Here is a 15259-nt window from a genome sequence, read left to right as displayed (position 1 = left end):
TTTTACGAAAACAAAAACACCACGCACTCACTGCTCAGATGACATTGAGCTGTGACGTCCCGCTAGTCTGAGTGCTTCCTATGTATGTGCATTCGTAAATTGCGTCTATTCAGTGTAGTCCACAATGGATACGCTTAACAGTTTTCTGATTTTGACGAGGTGGAGGTGTAGCTCAAGCCACTGTGGGAGCACGATGTGGAGGTGCAGCTAAAGCACGAGGTGCAGGTGTCTCCTAGCATGACTTGAGGTGAGAGAGAAACTTAAATTTTTAGATAACCGTTTTCTGGCAATTTGTGCAGTGGAAATGTGCCGCACCTCTGCACTGTCGACTGCATTTGCAGATGAGATAACCTTTGAGAGAACATCATCACAATCAGAGCTACTGACAACCTCACACACAATCCACAAACGGAAGCACATGCTTGATAAGGAGGGGAAAGGAGACAATATTAGTTTTCGCTCAATAATATAATGTACCATGATCGTACCTTGATGACGGACTGCCAACTTCATATGTTCTTGCAGGTGATTCAGTATTCCATGTCTGTCAGTTCTACCAAAATAGCAACACGTACAACAACAATAATAATAACGCATCAATTTTATATAGCACTTTTTTTGGACACTCAAAGTTGCTTTACAGAATTAAGGGATTATTCTTTCACTCCAAACTTAGTGGTGGTAAGCTACTGTTGTAGCCACAGCTGCCCTGGGGCAGACTGATGGAAGCGAGGCTGCCAAAGTGTGCCATCGGCCCCTACGACCACCACCAACACTCACACACCACATTCATACTAGGCAATGTGGGTAAAATGCCTTGCCCAAAGACACAATGACAGATGCCACTGGGGTGACTGCCACCCCACTGTGGCACCTGGAACTCTCACTGGTCTCCCATCCACCTACTAACCAGGCCCAGACCTGCTTAGCTTCCGAGATCTAACGGGATCAGGCAATGATAGGCTGGTATGGCCACCAATAGGTGTTCACTAAAGGGATATCTGGATCCTCTGCGGTTAAATCGGTGGCGTGCTGCTGAGACAACAATATTAAAAGACAAAGATCATTAGAATCAAATTCTTGCACAACTTAAGTTAATGCAATCGGCAACATTTCCGAGTTTTAATTTGTATTTTTTAAACCATTGAATTTCTAGCATGTGTGACAAGGTAAGTAGTGTACTCCTTTCCATTAGGGGGCAGTGTAGTTGTCAATTACTGGGCTGCCGGCTATAAATGAGCACGGCCTGCACTGTTTGCATCACTTCCTCTTCCTGCCTTACGACATTGTCAGATGATATTGTTTACATCCGCATATGTGCCTCCGAGACTCAAGTGGCGTTTGTTCCCCGTGAATGGTATGTGTGTATATCGCCTTCCTTCAATAGCTTTCAGGACACTGTCTACATCAGGTTTTTCTGTTTACTATGACAGTGTGGTGTGACCAGGCTCTAAGCTGCATTGCCGGTTTGTGATTGGAATCTGGGCTCTATTGTCGAGCTTGTGTGTGTGTTTTGGTACCTCGGTCGGTAAGCTTCCATGATGCTTGTCTCTGTCGGCTGCATAGCTTGGTGAGTTCATTATTTAAATTTCTTCTAGCCAGCGCTGGTGGAATCTGGGCTGTGGTTTCCCTCCTGCCACTGCTGCGTGATGGTCAACCCAGCTTTCCGGTAGGGACACTTTTAACATTGGGGGCATTGTGCAAAAGCGAGGCCTGCTTTGCTGCCCTCTTTTCCACTTTTAGCTTTAACTATACTGTTTGATTTATTTATGTGTGCTATTTTCTGTAGAGGTGCAATCTTAGCTATATTTTCTATATATTGTTGTGTGTTATTTTCTTTGGATTTATTATAATTCCTTTATTTGTTACGTTTTTCATTGACTGTGTGTGTTTATTTTTGGTATTTGGGTTTTCCTATAGTTCTTTTGGTTGTTATAAGTTTTCTCGTTTTTCTTTGTTATTTGTTTCATTGTTTGTGTGGCATACGTGTGAAACATTTAGGGGGTATGCTACAAAATCTAGATTACCTCTTATCGCGCTAACTTCCGGGATTTAATCAGTGTGTGCTGTCCTACAAAGCTCTTTGGAGCTTAATCACGATGGCAATTAATGCTGAGGTTTTGCTCTGGCTTGGATGTTAGTGAGTCCTATAGCTCCTGACCAATCAGATCTGTTAGAAAACAACCTGCCCATTGATAGAAGATCCTGGTTGTTGCAGATCTGACAGCTGCGTTTAGGAAAGAAGATTATTATTGGACAAATGCAATCCTTTCCTGAAGTCATTAATTAAATAATTCATTCATTTGCTGGGGCTGTCATTATCAGCACATTGTGCTCTCATCCCAGTGTGTGTTATAGAGGGCTACTTGAATAGAAACACGTGTGTGCTGTAATAAAGTTTAACTGCAGAGCACTGTCCGTTTATTATTCAATGGATTAATATCATAATTCAACCCGCGCTTCTTTAGGGCAGACTTTCGAAAACGGCTGATCGGATCCGTACGTCTCCACGGAAACACTGTTCCAAAACAAAAACAGTTTTCGAAAGTATGTTGGTCAGTGTGTGTGTGTGTGTGTGTGTGTTTGTGTACAGAATCGTACACTGATGATATCCCTGTTGATGACGTCTTCAGTGTTCTAAAACAATGTGTAACAGGAGTTCCACAGTCCGGATGGGAAAATGAATGGCATATATATCTATATATATTATTTTGGTAGCCAGAACATCACCAAAATTGAATCAGCTGTTTCTTGACCCATTATCAACATTTCCTGAAAATTTCATCAAAATCCGTTTGTAACTTTTCAAGTTATTGTGTACACAAACAGACAAACACACACAAACAAACTGACCAATATACTTCACAGTGTCAGCAGCTTCCTGCCTGAGTTCTCTTATTCCTGCCTTTTCTGTAACAACAGGGTTGTCTTTGGTCTGAATTATGGATTTTAATTATTCATAATTTTAAACTTCAGCACCTGGTTGGTACCAAGTTATGAAGTGGATCGATCTGAATGAATATAAAAGCTCCGCCTCCTGCTGTGCGCTGCATTAATTCACTGTTGCTCTTCACTGTCATCATGGATTTATATTCATTATACTAGTACAGTGTCTGTCGGAAGTATGCATTCATGTGGGAGCATGAGTACATTTATGGTCAAATGATAATATGTTTGAAGGTTTGATGTACAAAGAGGTGTACATACTCTGTACTCTGTAGTGTTATAAATGAGTTTATTTGAGAGTAAAATAGTGTGTGCAATTTCCCTGGTTTAATTTTATGGGACATGTGCATGATAAATGTGTTGTTTTTTTATACTCATTTTTGTTTATTTTTTTTGTTTGATGTATTTTTCTGTAATGTATGTTTTTGGAGTCATGATGTGTATTTTTGTATCTTTCTGTTGTCTTTTTGTGCATTTTTTTTGTATAATTATTGTTTTTGTTGCCATTGTAGTGTGATACTGGAATCATTGTGTATTTTTCTATTTTTTTTGGTGTAGTTTTGTGCATCTCTATTGTTGTTTTGTGTATTTTTGTATAAATATTTATTTTTGTGTATTTTCTTCTGTCTGAAAAAGCAGAATGTTTGTGATAAGGTCGGCTAATGACTGTCAGCACAGCCACCGTCCACAGTCATGAGACAAAGGAGGAAGTGAAGTCCGTGACCCGAGATTTAAAGGAAGTTTGGAATCACGGGAATAATATTAAATAACCATGAAATATTAACTTAAATGACTTTTAGTTGTACAAAAACATTTTTTTTAATATTGACCTTTTTTTTTTAACCCAAACAAACAGCGACACAGGGACGTCATGAACCCGGAAGTAGCGTGCTCAATAATTACCGAGGGAGCTGTAATCTTAAAATTAACATTTTGAACGTTTTGCTACACCAAATTACTCCAAAATAACAGATGCACACACTTGGGGTATTTGGAACCCGTTGACTAAGTTTCAGGTCGAACTCACAACACGTCGTGGAGATATTTGCTCCACACACACACACACACGCACACACACATACAGACTATCCTTAAATTGTTTAGGATCATAAGCTGTTCCTCCATTCATTGTAAAGATGCTCAGTCTGCTAGTTCTCTCCATTGATTGGTCAGACGCTGCATTCTCCACCCTTTTTATGTGCACGAGCACGTAGCGAGGCTGTAATCACTTAGCTTCGATTAGCGTTTTGTGATCATAAGTGATCGACATTCGTAAGACAGCTCCTGTCTGACAGGGAATGCTTGGTTAGTTAAAGCCAGCTAACAAAGATTAATTCAATTTAGATTCGTGACATAGGCCATTTGAACATTGTGGGACCTTTTTAGGTGTATGTGTTTTTTATTTGACAGGTTGAGGGCTCCAGCGGCCCCGGGTGATGGTCCTCTCACTTGATTTCTTTTGTTGCTGTCACACTGGTGCTGTGTAGTTTTGTTTTTTAAAAATGCAATATAAAAAAAATCATAAAAAATCAACATAATAATTCAGTGTTTAAAAACCTGCAAAAAATTCAGTGTGAAAAAAATTGACTGCAACATCCAGGCAACCAAGGAAAAGCAATAGATCCCCTCTTCAATTATCCAACTTCCACCCAATCAAGTTGGTCACATGACAGTTTTTTTTTTTTTTTACTTCATTTGCCATTTGTGTTAGTAATAATTAGCAATAAATGTTGGGGATTTAATTGGGAAGGGTGATCTATTGCCTTACCTTGGTTGCCCGTATGTTGCAGTTAAATTTTTTGACACTGAATAATTTTATGTAGATTTTTTTTCAAATATTGAATTTTTAAAAACGTTTTAAAAATTAGATCCAGGAATGAAAAAAAGCATGGTAGAAATTTGATGGTTTTTAAATTTAAAGTCTGATTTTGATGCTAAAAAAAAAAAATTCTGCTTTAAAAATACAAATTCAAACTCTGATGACACAGATTTCCTTCAATACAGATGCCGACTCCCCAAATCTGACTTAGGTGTGCAAAAGCATATTTCAAAATTTGATCTGGTGTGCGCTGTTGCCACTCCTAAAACGGATGTTTATAGTCCATCACACAGACCACTTACAAGTAAACACCTTTATCTGTTTTAATGTTGTAACATCTTCAGGATGCCCAACCAGCTGTGTAGAGCTTGGTCAGTCTGTTTATTCTGTGGTTACAAAAGCCCCAGAGGCCGCTGAAGGTCCTTGAACGCAGCAGTAATCAGGGGCAGCTGGTGAAGGAGACGGGAGTGAACATCCTGAGCAGGTGAGTCTAACCCATCAAACAACAGCCTAAAACATCATATAATCTGACATTAAAGCATAACAATTAAGAAAGATGTCACTTTGATGACAATTTAACAGATAAATAAAATAACCTTAAGGCCATAGTTTAGATTACCACTGTCAGCTGTTCTGTATTAGGGCTGGGCAATATATCGAGACTCATGGTATATCGAGTTTTCCTTTTTGGCGATATAGAAAGTTACATTAAATTTTTACAATTTTTTTTCTCTCAAAATACATGTTTTAGGAGTCGCTGCTTTCTCTAGTTCCTAGGTTCCCAAAGTGAGGTATGCAATGGCACTACAGGGGGACTTGAAAGAGAAGAAAATTAACAAATGAAAGCATTACAAATATGGACTTTTATCTTTATTTTTTAGTTAAAAGTGATTATCATACTGAGTATTACCAGAAACAGAAGTGTTGAAGATGCCATTTCCTTTGCCTTGAACTCTGTCTAAAAGCATCTTAACAATAAAAAATCATACGCTAGAATGCTATTCATAGACTACAGTTCAGCTTTAACTCAATGGTCCCATTCATAATCTCAAATACCTTGGACTTGATGATGCAATCTGTAAATGGATTTTTAATTTTGACTTGCCAACCACAAAGGGTCACAATCAATGGTTGTGTTTTTGATGAGCTCTATACTAGCACTGGTTTTCCGCAGGAATGTATTTTGAGCCCCCTGTTGTTTGACCCGTATACTCACGACCTTGTAGCATCTCATCAAAGCAATGTGATAATTAAATATGCAGATGATACAACCATCATTGGATATATCAGCTCAAAAAATGTGATTTATCTTGTGAGGAGCTCGAAAAAGTGGTTCAATGGAGTAAGAAAAACAACTTGTGTTTGAACACACACACAAACTGGTGACTTCACCCAAAATGCTAAGAGTCTTTTAAACTTCTACTATTGCATAATTGAGAGTCTTAACCAATTGTATTACTGTGTGGTTTGATGATCTCACTCTAAAAGAAAAAAAAATGCTTTAAACAATGTGGTTCACTAGCTAAAGCCAGACTCTTAAATCGAGCTTTACAAATTGTGAATAGCTCCTCAGGCCACCCTGCCAGGGCCAAGTCAGGGAAAAGGTATAGCTCTATCAAATGTTCTGCTGCTCGCCATTTGAACAGTTTCTTCCCACAAGCTGTGATGACTCTAAACATGTGGCTTTATGTGACTCTTTATTGTACAGTATTTTACATTATAGTATTTTTAGTGGTCTTGATTGAGTGTTGATTGTTTTCTTTCTAACATAGTTTTCATACTGCAGATGGTGAATAAACTGAACTGACACGCACTAAGAGAGAAAAATACTTACTATTACCAGCAACACACAAAACAACAACAAAGACGCGCCAAATGAGAAAAACACACGAGAAACATCAATAAACAACCAAACATTAACACACACACTGAGATAGAATAACTGAAATATTACCAACAACACACAAAAATGACAAACACAAATTAAGAGAAAAATTTGTATACAGTACTGAATAATAAAGAGAACAGACAGACATCAACAAAAACACACAAAATGATGATGGAAATTATTTTGATTATTACATGAACTGAAAAGGGTCAGTATTGGTCCCACATCGGGAGGGAGATTACCTTAAATTATTAAAACTGTAGAAAAAGATCTATTCAAGAGGCACCAAATACTGTTTCATTCACTTATTTACAAAATGAGATTCTTTATAATGTGTGTTATTACTCGTTCATTCCATCATTATGCTCTATAGTTGTTTTTTCACAGAATTCTGAGCAAGATGTAGTAGTCGGACAAAGGGGGTACTTGGATTCAGAAATAAGATAAAGGGGTACTTGAGCCACTGCTCTAGTTCTCAGAACAGCATGAAAAGCTTAATTAGATGGATTTCTGATTGTTCTAACCCAGACCCTCCCCAAAACAAGCCACACTACAGAACTCACTCACACGTGCTGTCTCTTAGAGGAGAAAAATTCTAAAATTACACATACTGTGCAGCTGTTAATTAATGTGACTGTGTGGCATTTGACATCAGCAAAGTTAATGCTGAATTGGATTTCTGGTAAGACTTCATTTGAATTAAAATTATCAAGATTTAAATCGTATATTGCCATTTTGAGAAATGAGGTTGAGATATACATTTTTGGACCATATCGCTCAGCCCTATTCTTTATACGTTTTGACGTTTTGGAACAGCGGACGGATAGAGATTCAAATTGGCATTTTTGCTTTTTTACAAGTAAAATAACAATTTATCATTTTCTTGTTAAATGTTGAGGAATAAAGTGTTGCCATCTACATTTTAAAGTTCGACCAAATAGTTTTCATTATCAAAAAAAGAGAAAAGAAAAGGAAAAAAAGAAAAACTGTCAGCTAAATTATTACCCAAAACAGTTGACCGCTGAACCTAATGTCTACAAATCAGAAGTGAAATCATTACTTTGTCGTGACTGACCAATCGGGCCAATGTTTTTTCTCTCCACAGAGTTCATCATTTCTTTGATCAAGCTGCCAGGATGATGCTTCTCAGATTAGAAAAAGACACAGTTGTCGTTTGGCTGCTGTTGAGTATCACAGCTGTCGCTCTGTATTCTTCATATTCCTGGAACGTTTCCTCGCCTTTCTCTCGCTGTGGCTGTCCTAAATGTTTAGGAGACTCGGATCCCTATTTCCGTGAGCTGCTCACAGCTGCTCCTGAACATTTTTTGTCAAAACATACAATCTCTGAAGATATTTTTAAATGGTGGAAGGTAAGATATCTTTTAAGCTGTAGAGATCACAGAATCACTACATGTATGTCAAAGCGTTTTAAAATTTAATCAGCTATTTGCAATTGTAGTTATCTATATTTCAATTTTGACATGTAATTTCAACTCAACATTGTAGTATTGACTAGTTGCAATTCTTATTAACAATTTGATTCTCACTTGTGCAAATGGCAATTGCTGGTCTACGACTGTTGTTACATTATAGATATTATGAATTGAATTGCAGATGTTTTCCTGCAAATTGGTGTTAAAGTTCTCCTCCAAGACCAATACAAGTTAATTCCAGGTAGAAATAACTGTCATATGTATAAATGATGAATAACGTTTCCTTCTCTGTGATGTGATTCAGGGCTTACAGAGGGAACGTGGGAACTTCACGGTGTACAACACAACCCTGGACAGTCTGTTTCAGATATTCTCGTCTCCTCAAGATGTTGCTGGACATAACCCCGGCCGCTGCCTGTCTTGTGCTGTGGTTGGGAATTCTGGGAGTCTAAAGAAGTCACATTATGGTCCATTGATAGATCTTCATGATGTTGTAATGAGGTAATGTGTGCTAATACACATTTATTTACTTTGTTAAACATGAAGTGCCAAAGCAGTGTAAAAATGCCATAAGTGGGCCAGGTAAGGCAATATAAGCAACTTCAGTCTATTTAACATATTTTTTTTGTTCTGTAGAATGCCAATAGTTTTAGATATTTTTATTTCTGATGTGTTTTATGTGCGGCTTCCAGCAAAGCTCATAATCTATAATGACGCTAAAAAACTTGGTCTCATTGACACGATCAATTTCTGTTCCATTCAGACCCAACTTTAAAGTATACTCTGTCCTACACAATCCAAAACATCTATTTTCTTTTCTTTTCAGGAAAGTTTGTTTTTCTTAAATCGTTTTTCTAATTTTATGAATTAGTTTTCAACTAATGAAGTTAAATTACTAATATCTTGTCCAGAACAAAACATGTTTGTGTCATCAGCAAACATAATTAATTAAAAAAAATGGGACACTTTGCAAATATAATTTACATTTATTATAAACAGACTAGGCCCCAAAACTTAGCTTTGTGGAATTCCACAAGATAATATTTTTTGTTGTGATTTTTATACCGTTCATTTTTACATACTGAAATCTCTTTTTTAAATAGCGCGATAGTCATCCTTGTGCTAACCCTCTTATGCCAAACAATGAACACATCTAAAACATTCATTCAAAATAACATATAGAATCCTAACAATTCTCTACCCTAAATATATCCAACCTAAATAAATATATATATTTTTCAATCCTCAATGAAATGTTTGTTCCTCATTAAAAAAGGATGTTAGTGGAAGGAAACTCAAATTAATAAGTGGTGGCCTAGTGGTTAAGGATGCTGGGCCTGTAATTGGCGGGTTGCCGGTTCAAGCCTCACCTGGGCCATCACTGTGGGATGTTGAGCAAGTCCCTTAACCCCGAACTGCTCCCCAGGCGCTGCAAAAATGGCTGCCCACTGCTCCTCAGGGATGGGGTAAATGCAGAGAACAAATTCTATGTATGTAACATTACATGGCCAATTAAAGGCGAAAGCCCCGATTTAATATTAATCTTTAATCTTAAAATAAGACCCTCTGACCAAATCACCTGTAAATAATATAGGCCCATTCAATAGAAAAACATTTACGTTTTATTCTAATAACTTCCACCATGCTTGCCTCCACTTCAGGGGTGAAGCTCGCTAACGGAGAGACATCCCACATATACTTATCCAGCTTCGTAGTACAGAACAAAACAAAGGGGTTGCATTAGGAGTTAACGTGTTGACATTATTGTCTTGTAATTACTGCTTTCAAACTCATTCCTCCTTCCATTCTCGTTAGAATTAATCGAGGTCAAACTAAGGGCTTTGAAGCTGATGTTGGGAGCAAAACAACTCATCACATCTTTTATCCAGAAAGTGCAAAGAAACTAGACAACTCCACCCAACTTGTGTTCGTTCCATTTAAGATTGCTGATTTAAAGTGGCTGTTCAAGAAGTTCAATTCACAGTAAGTCCAACACTGTTGCACTGAAACTTTTCATATTATTGATTTTGGGGATAAATACATGTTGTGAACATTTTAATGTACAACTGCCACAATCCAACCTAGTCTCACTTCAAGTTATTGAAATGTCTCCGCATCGCGCAGTGGACAATCGTTTGTTCAATGCTTCAATGTTTCACTTCAAAGGGACAATCAGAGTGAAATGTTAGCCTTTGTAGTTAGTTAATTGTCAAGTTACATCATAGCCAATTTAACAAATTAGACCCAATATTTTGCTGTGTTGATTTATTTCTTTTTTTTTTATTGTGAATGTTAGATATCGCTATACCTCAGATTATTGTGCTTCATTCCCGATTGATGACTAATTTTTTGCTTGTCTAGCAACCTATTTTGCATGGTATTCTGTCCTGTACTAATGTATTGTCTGGGTTTGGCCAAAAAATACAAACCAAGGCTTTGTCCTCTTTCCAACCGAGACCACAAGTTAAATATTGATCAGATGCTGACATACCGTATTACTGTAACAGTTTTGTGTACCTTTTACAGAAAAAGGAGTGCTGTAGACTCAATGATATCTAACAAGGATTTGGTGAGTAGTTAAAATAACTATACAAATAAACTGCATTCATAACCGTCCGCCAAAGGAGGATCTCATAAACAAGGCTAACTGTCAAATGAGTAAAAATTTGAGAAATATTTTGATCAGAATAATATTGTGACAGGAAGAGCAAGTATTTACTTGGTAGATAGTTAACCTTATGGTATAGGTTTCTGATATATAGAAGTTCTGAACATACCAAATGATGTATGAGGAAGTGTAGCTTACCACAAATTTCCACTGGATGTGCATCTGCTGAGGAACAGCAACGGAGCTGATAAGTTTCTATTAAAGTCAAATTGCCAATTTCCACCACATGCGTGTGTGGTCCAGCACAGCTGCATAACTGCTCCGTTATGCCAAAGCCCTCTGCAACAGGTACACAGATTTTCTATTTTTGCTGGACCCCAGAGCTGTGCTGTATAAATTCAACAAAGATAAGTCCATGGGACAGAAAGTAGTGCAGAGACACAGAATACAATATCTGGTTAATTTTCAAAATAAAATACTCCGTCTCTCCATTTTCTCCAGCTTTCTTCATGCGCGAGGCAGGGTTTCATCCTGGACAGGGTGGCAGTCTGTGTTTTGGTCAACGATGACAAAATATTTTGTTGACGCCCCTTTTTTTCATGACGGCAACGAAACGGTGACGAGCTAAACGTGGCTCTTTTGACTAAAACACAACGATATATGGTTGAGTTGATGTTACGAGACTGGAAGAAAACGTCAATGACTGTCCTGTCAGATGTTCAAAATGCACAATATTTCCACCTATTGTGGGGATAATCAGTCTGTCAAAAGCCAAAATTATCAGCAATGCCTTGTTAGGTCACGCCCACAACTGCGGTCACACGTGCATAAGAATGAGTTTTTAAATTAAATTTTGGAGCATGATGGCAGCCTCAACAAAGGAGCTTGGTGGTCAGAAGCGACAAAATGATCCATGTTTTAATCGTTCCTGTGTAGCAGCCTGACAGTGGTCAAAGAGCACAGGGAGGTTAAATCTCCAGGGCTGAATTTACTGTCATTCACTCCACTTTAGCAGCAGTGTTGGAAAGCAGCACACAGGTCTGTCTGAGAAATGCTGCAGCCTTTATTACACTAACTGTTACTAAACATTTGCAGCTAAACTAACAATTTTCCTCTAATCATTTGGCCAACTCTCGTATTCTGCTACATTCACTCTCAGCTCTACCGCTCCCTCTCTCTCTCTCTCTCTCTCTCTCTAAAAAGGCTGCCAAAAACAACACTGGTGGCAGTGGATTGTATTGAACATAAATATTGACCTCATCCATGGTTCAATCACAATAATCTCCACAAAAGCAGAAGATCTACAGGGCGGGACTGAGTCGATTTAATTCTACTTTGTGGTTTTCTTTGTATTGATTAGAATTGGCATTATTGCGCAATTACGTGGGATGTCCCGAGTCCTTGCCACAACAAATGTGGGAGGCGTTGGGGATTTAGGATCTTAGAACCTGTGGAAGACTTTGAATTGGAAAAGAGGCATTACAGGATAAAGGCAAATCATTAAAGCTAAGGTAGGTGATTTTCTCCAGATACATTTAAGTTTTTGTTTGAAATGGCCTTTTTTGTCCTGACAGAAATTAAGATATTATGTGCTCTAAAAAAGGAATGAAGAAAATCTGTCAACTGTAACAGCTGTAAATCTGTAATATCTTCGACCAATGGAAAAAAACAAACCTTTTTTTTATCTCCCTGCTCGTTCTCAATCCCACGCATGCACGAGCTCACACTGAAAGCGCGTCACTGCTGACAGAGTTAAAAGAGAGATTTGGTCACGTTTTTTAACATATATAATAGTAAAGGTTGTTTTCTTACTGCTGAATGAGACATGAGACAACAAAGTTTCTGCACAATACAAGCGATGAGCTGAGCTCCTCTTCTGCAGCAGCTGTGCGCGTGCATGTGAGTGAGACGGAGCACAGAGGGGAGGGTGAGGAAGCTACATTCAAAATCATGCTAGCTTTTGAAAATTGCCTACCCTACCTTTAAGGCAAGTATGATGAATCTTAACAGGAATTTTCAAGAAACTATTCTTAAACTTCTAATGTCACTCGTTGAAGTTGAAAATACATATGGTAGAATAAGACACATTCCGCCTTATGGGAATCACTGCACTGGATTTGAAGGGCCTTGAAGGAGATCTGGCAAAGAAGAAAGGTGGCTTAAACATGGAGATTTAATGGAGTGCATATAGGGAAAGATGAGATTTACCAGTGTTCTGTTGTGCAAGGTGTATATTGATATTGTGTGAAATGGAGACATATCAGGAGTTCTATTTTTTTGTAATCCACACATGTACACGTCAAGAAAGCAGAGGGTTTTGGTTGCATTGTAAAAATATTAGTGAGTCTTACACATTATCTTACATGCTGATTAAGGTCATATTGGTATAGAATACCTGTTTTCAGGTAAGTTGGAACTATTACATAAAGTTGTGATCTAGATATTTTCTTAGATTTTTTTCCTCTAGATTTTTTTTTTATCTGATCGGCACTAGCTTTTTGATCACATTTACACATGGGATGAAGAGAACTTACTGTTTCAGTCTTTCTCAGCAAGGCTAGAATAAGGCAATTGCCTATTTTGACTAAGTTCATTTCCATTTCCAACATAGATTTCTGGGACTGCCATGCAGATTGAAGAACTTTGGAGCATTTGTGGTCGCTTGGGCTCCAGTATTTTGTATCCAGAGGCTAAAGTGGCCCGGCAGGGATTGAGGAGAGAGCAGGAAAGGCAGTTTAACTATTATGCAACTGAGCCATATGGCTATCCTAGATATGGAAGAGCTGGAACTGGGATCCTGATGTTTTTGTATGCCTCGGCCAGCAGGACGTGGACAAAGGATTGAGCTGAAGGAGGCGGAAGAGGAGGAGAGAATAGGGTTTGGCAATAAAACAGACACTACAACCAATCTATTCACGCTAAAGTCCCTCCAAAGACCACAATCAAATATTTCTGAGGAATGATGGATTAAGTGCATCACCCCAAAACACTTTGAGTCATTTTGGATAATTGAAGGCATTCTGTTTGCCTTTACTGAAAACCAACTCATCAGGTTTATTAATCTCAGGCTCCAGTCACCTCACTGTATGTCCAGGGCTTGTACATTTTTATGAATACATATACAGGTCATCCATTTTGATTCTACTCATCAGAGTTTTTAATGATATATATTGAGCATTACGTAAGTTTAAAGTGTTTTTATTAATAGGTGAGGATCCTCAATCCAGCTTTCATTAAATATGTTCACGAAGAATGGCTGGATAAGAAGGGCCGTTATCCATCCACTGGATTTCTGATTTTAGCTCTCAGCATGCAGATCTGTGATCAGGTAAGTTTGAACAGTTTAACTCATGAGTGGCTTGTCATTGGGCTTCAGTTGACAGCTTTTTTGATATTGTCAATTTTTTTAATTGTTTTCTTAATTTTTGAGTGTGGAATTTTAAGATTACTAAATGGGAGGACTGTTTATTATACCTGACAAACTGTTACAGAATTAAATTGATGCTTTATGTTCTTTTCTGATTGTGTTGTTTTACCTGAGACAATGCTTGCTCAGTTTGGGTTTTTGTTTTTCCCTAGGTTGATGTATTTGGGTTTGGAGCTGACCAAAATGGAAACTGGCACCATTACTTTGAAAAAAAAACTAGTTTAAAAACGGGACCCCATGCTGGTTTGCATGAATATGAAACTATTGAAAGACTTGATCAAAAAGAGAAAATAAAACTTTTTACTTGAACTTTTGTTGTTGTTACTACTGAACTTTTCACATTATAGTGGAATATGTTTTCCCATTTTGTCTTTTGGTAAAACATGTTTAGTCCATCCTAAGCTCACAATGAGAAAGTCAAATGTGCTTCATTATTTTAGTTTAGATTCTTTTTCCCTCTTGTAACCAAATCACATTTTCTGTTCCTTGTAGCTTAATGGTTGAATATGACAATGCATTTAGTTAGCAGACTACTCATTTAGTTCCATCAAGGTTAATTATCTCAGTAAGTTAAAAAAAAAGAGTTGTTTATTGATCCTTGTCTCACTTATTACATTTTAGTTTAAGTATTTAATTGTAAAAGGTAAGAGTGAATGGCCTTCATGGGTTGAACGACAGCTCTCAACAACCTGGTCCAAACAGGATGATGTGAGCAGTCACTACTGCGACCATTGTGTTGTCTGGATACGAGCCAATGTGTCATCTCTGTGGACGTATCTCAACATATCTGACCACTAAAGCATCCTCTAAAGCCTGATTTAAGGTTCAGCATCAGGACATCCCAACCAAGAATCATGAAAGACAATAACACATCACATGGGGGATGGGGACAGGTACGGCAGCAGGGCTCGACACTGCGACTAAATCGGTCACATATGTGACTATTTTTGCGGATAGAGCGCGCTGAGCTCACCGGGCATAGTGACAGAGTGCACGTTGAACGGAGAGCGTACACGCACAGCGCATACACCATTTCAATTTTGTTATAAGAGTTTTCCAGTTTTTTTTGTGATTTGTTTCATTGTTAGTGCAGCATATGTGTGACACATTTAGTACTTGCCTTTGTGGGACAATTTTA

The 15259-nt window shown here is 37.9% G+C and overlaps 1 protein-coding gene and 1 pseudogene across 1 annotated transcript; one reads left to right on the top strand and one right to left on the bottom strand.

Annotated features, from left to right (window-relative positions):
• Positions 1 to 862: 862 nt before the first annotated feature.
• LOC114472729 (uncharacterized) lies at positions 863 to 980 on the bottom strand (annotated as a pseudogene).
• A 177-nt stretch (positions 981 to 1157) lies between these two features.
• LOC114472621 (CMP-N-acetylneuraminate-beta-galactosamide-alpha-2,3-sialyltransferase 1-like) lies at positions 1158 to 14417 on the top strand (the record flags this gene model as incomplete). Its single annotated transcript, XM_028461935.1, has 6 exons — positions 1158 to 1169; positions 8391 to 8587; positions 9902 to 10069; positions 10613 to 10655; positions 13903 to 14022; positions 14274 to 14417. Coding segments are annotated over exons 1-6 (684 nt in total), but the record flags the coding sequence as incomplete, so codon positions are not given.
• Between the last annotated feature and the right edge of the window lie 842 nt (positions 14418 to 15259).

This window comes from Gouania willdenowi, chromosome 11 (assembly GCF_900634775.1).
Source record: "Gouania willdenowi chromosome 11, fGouWil2.1, whole genome shotgun sequence".
In the NCBI taxonomy this organism is placed as follows: domain Eukaryota; kingdom Metazoa; phylum Chordata; class Actinopteri; order Blenniiformes; family Gobiesocidae; genus Gouania; species Gouania willdenowi.
The sequence above is the reverse complement of the archived record's forward strand: the minus strand, read 5'-3'. Positions and strand labels throughout refer to the sequence as shown.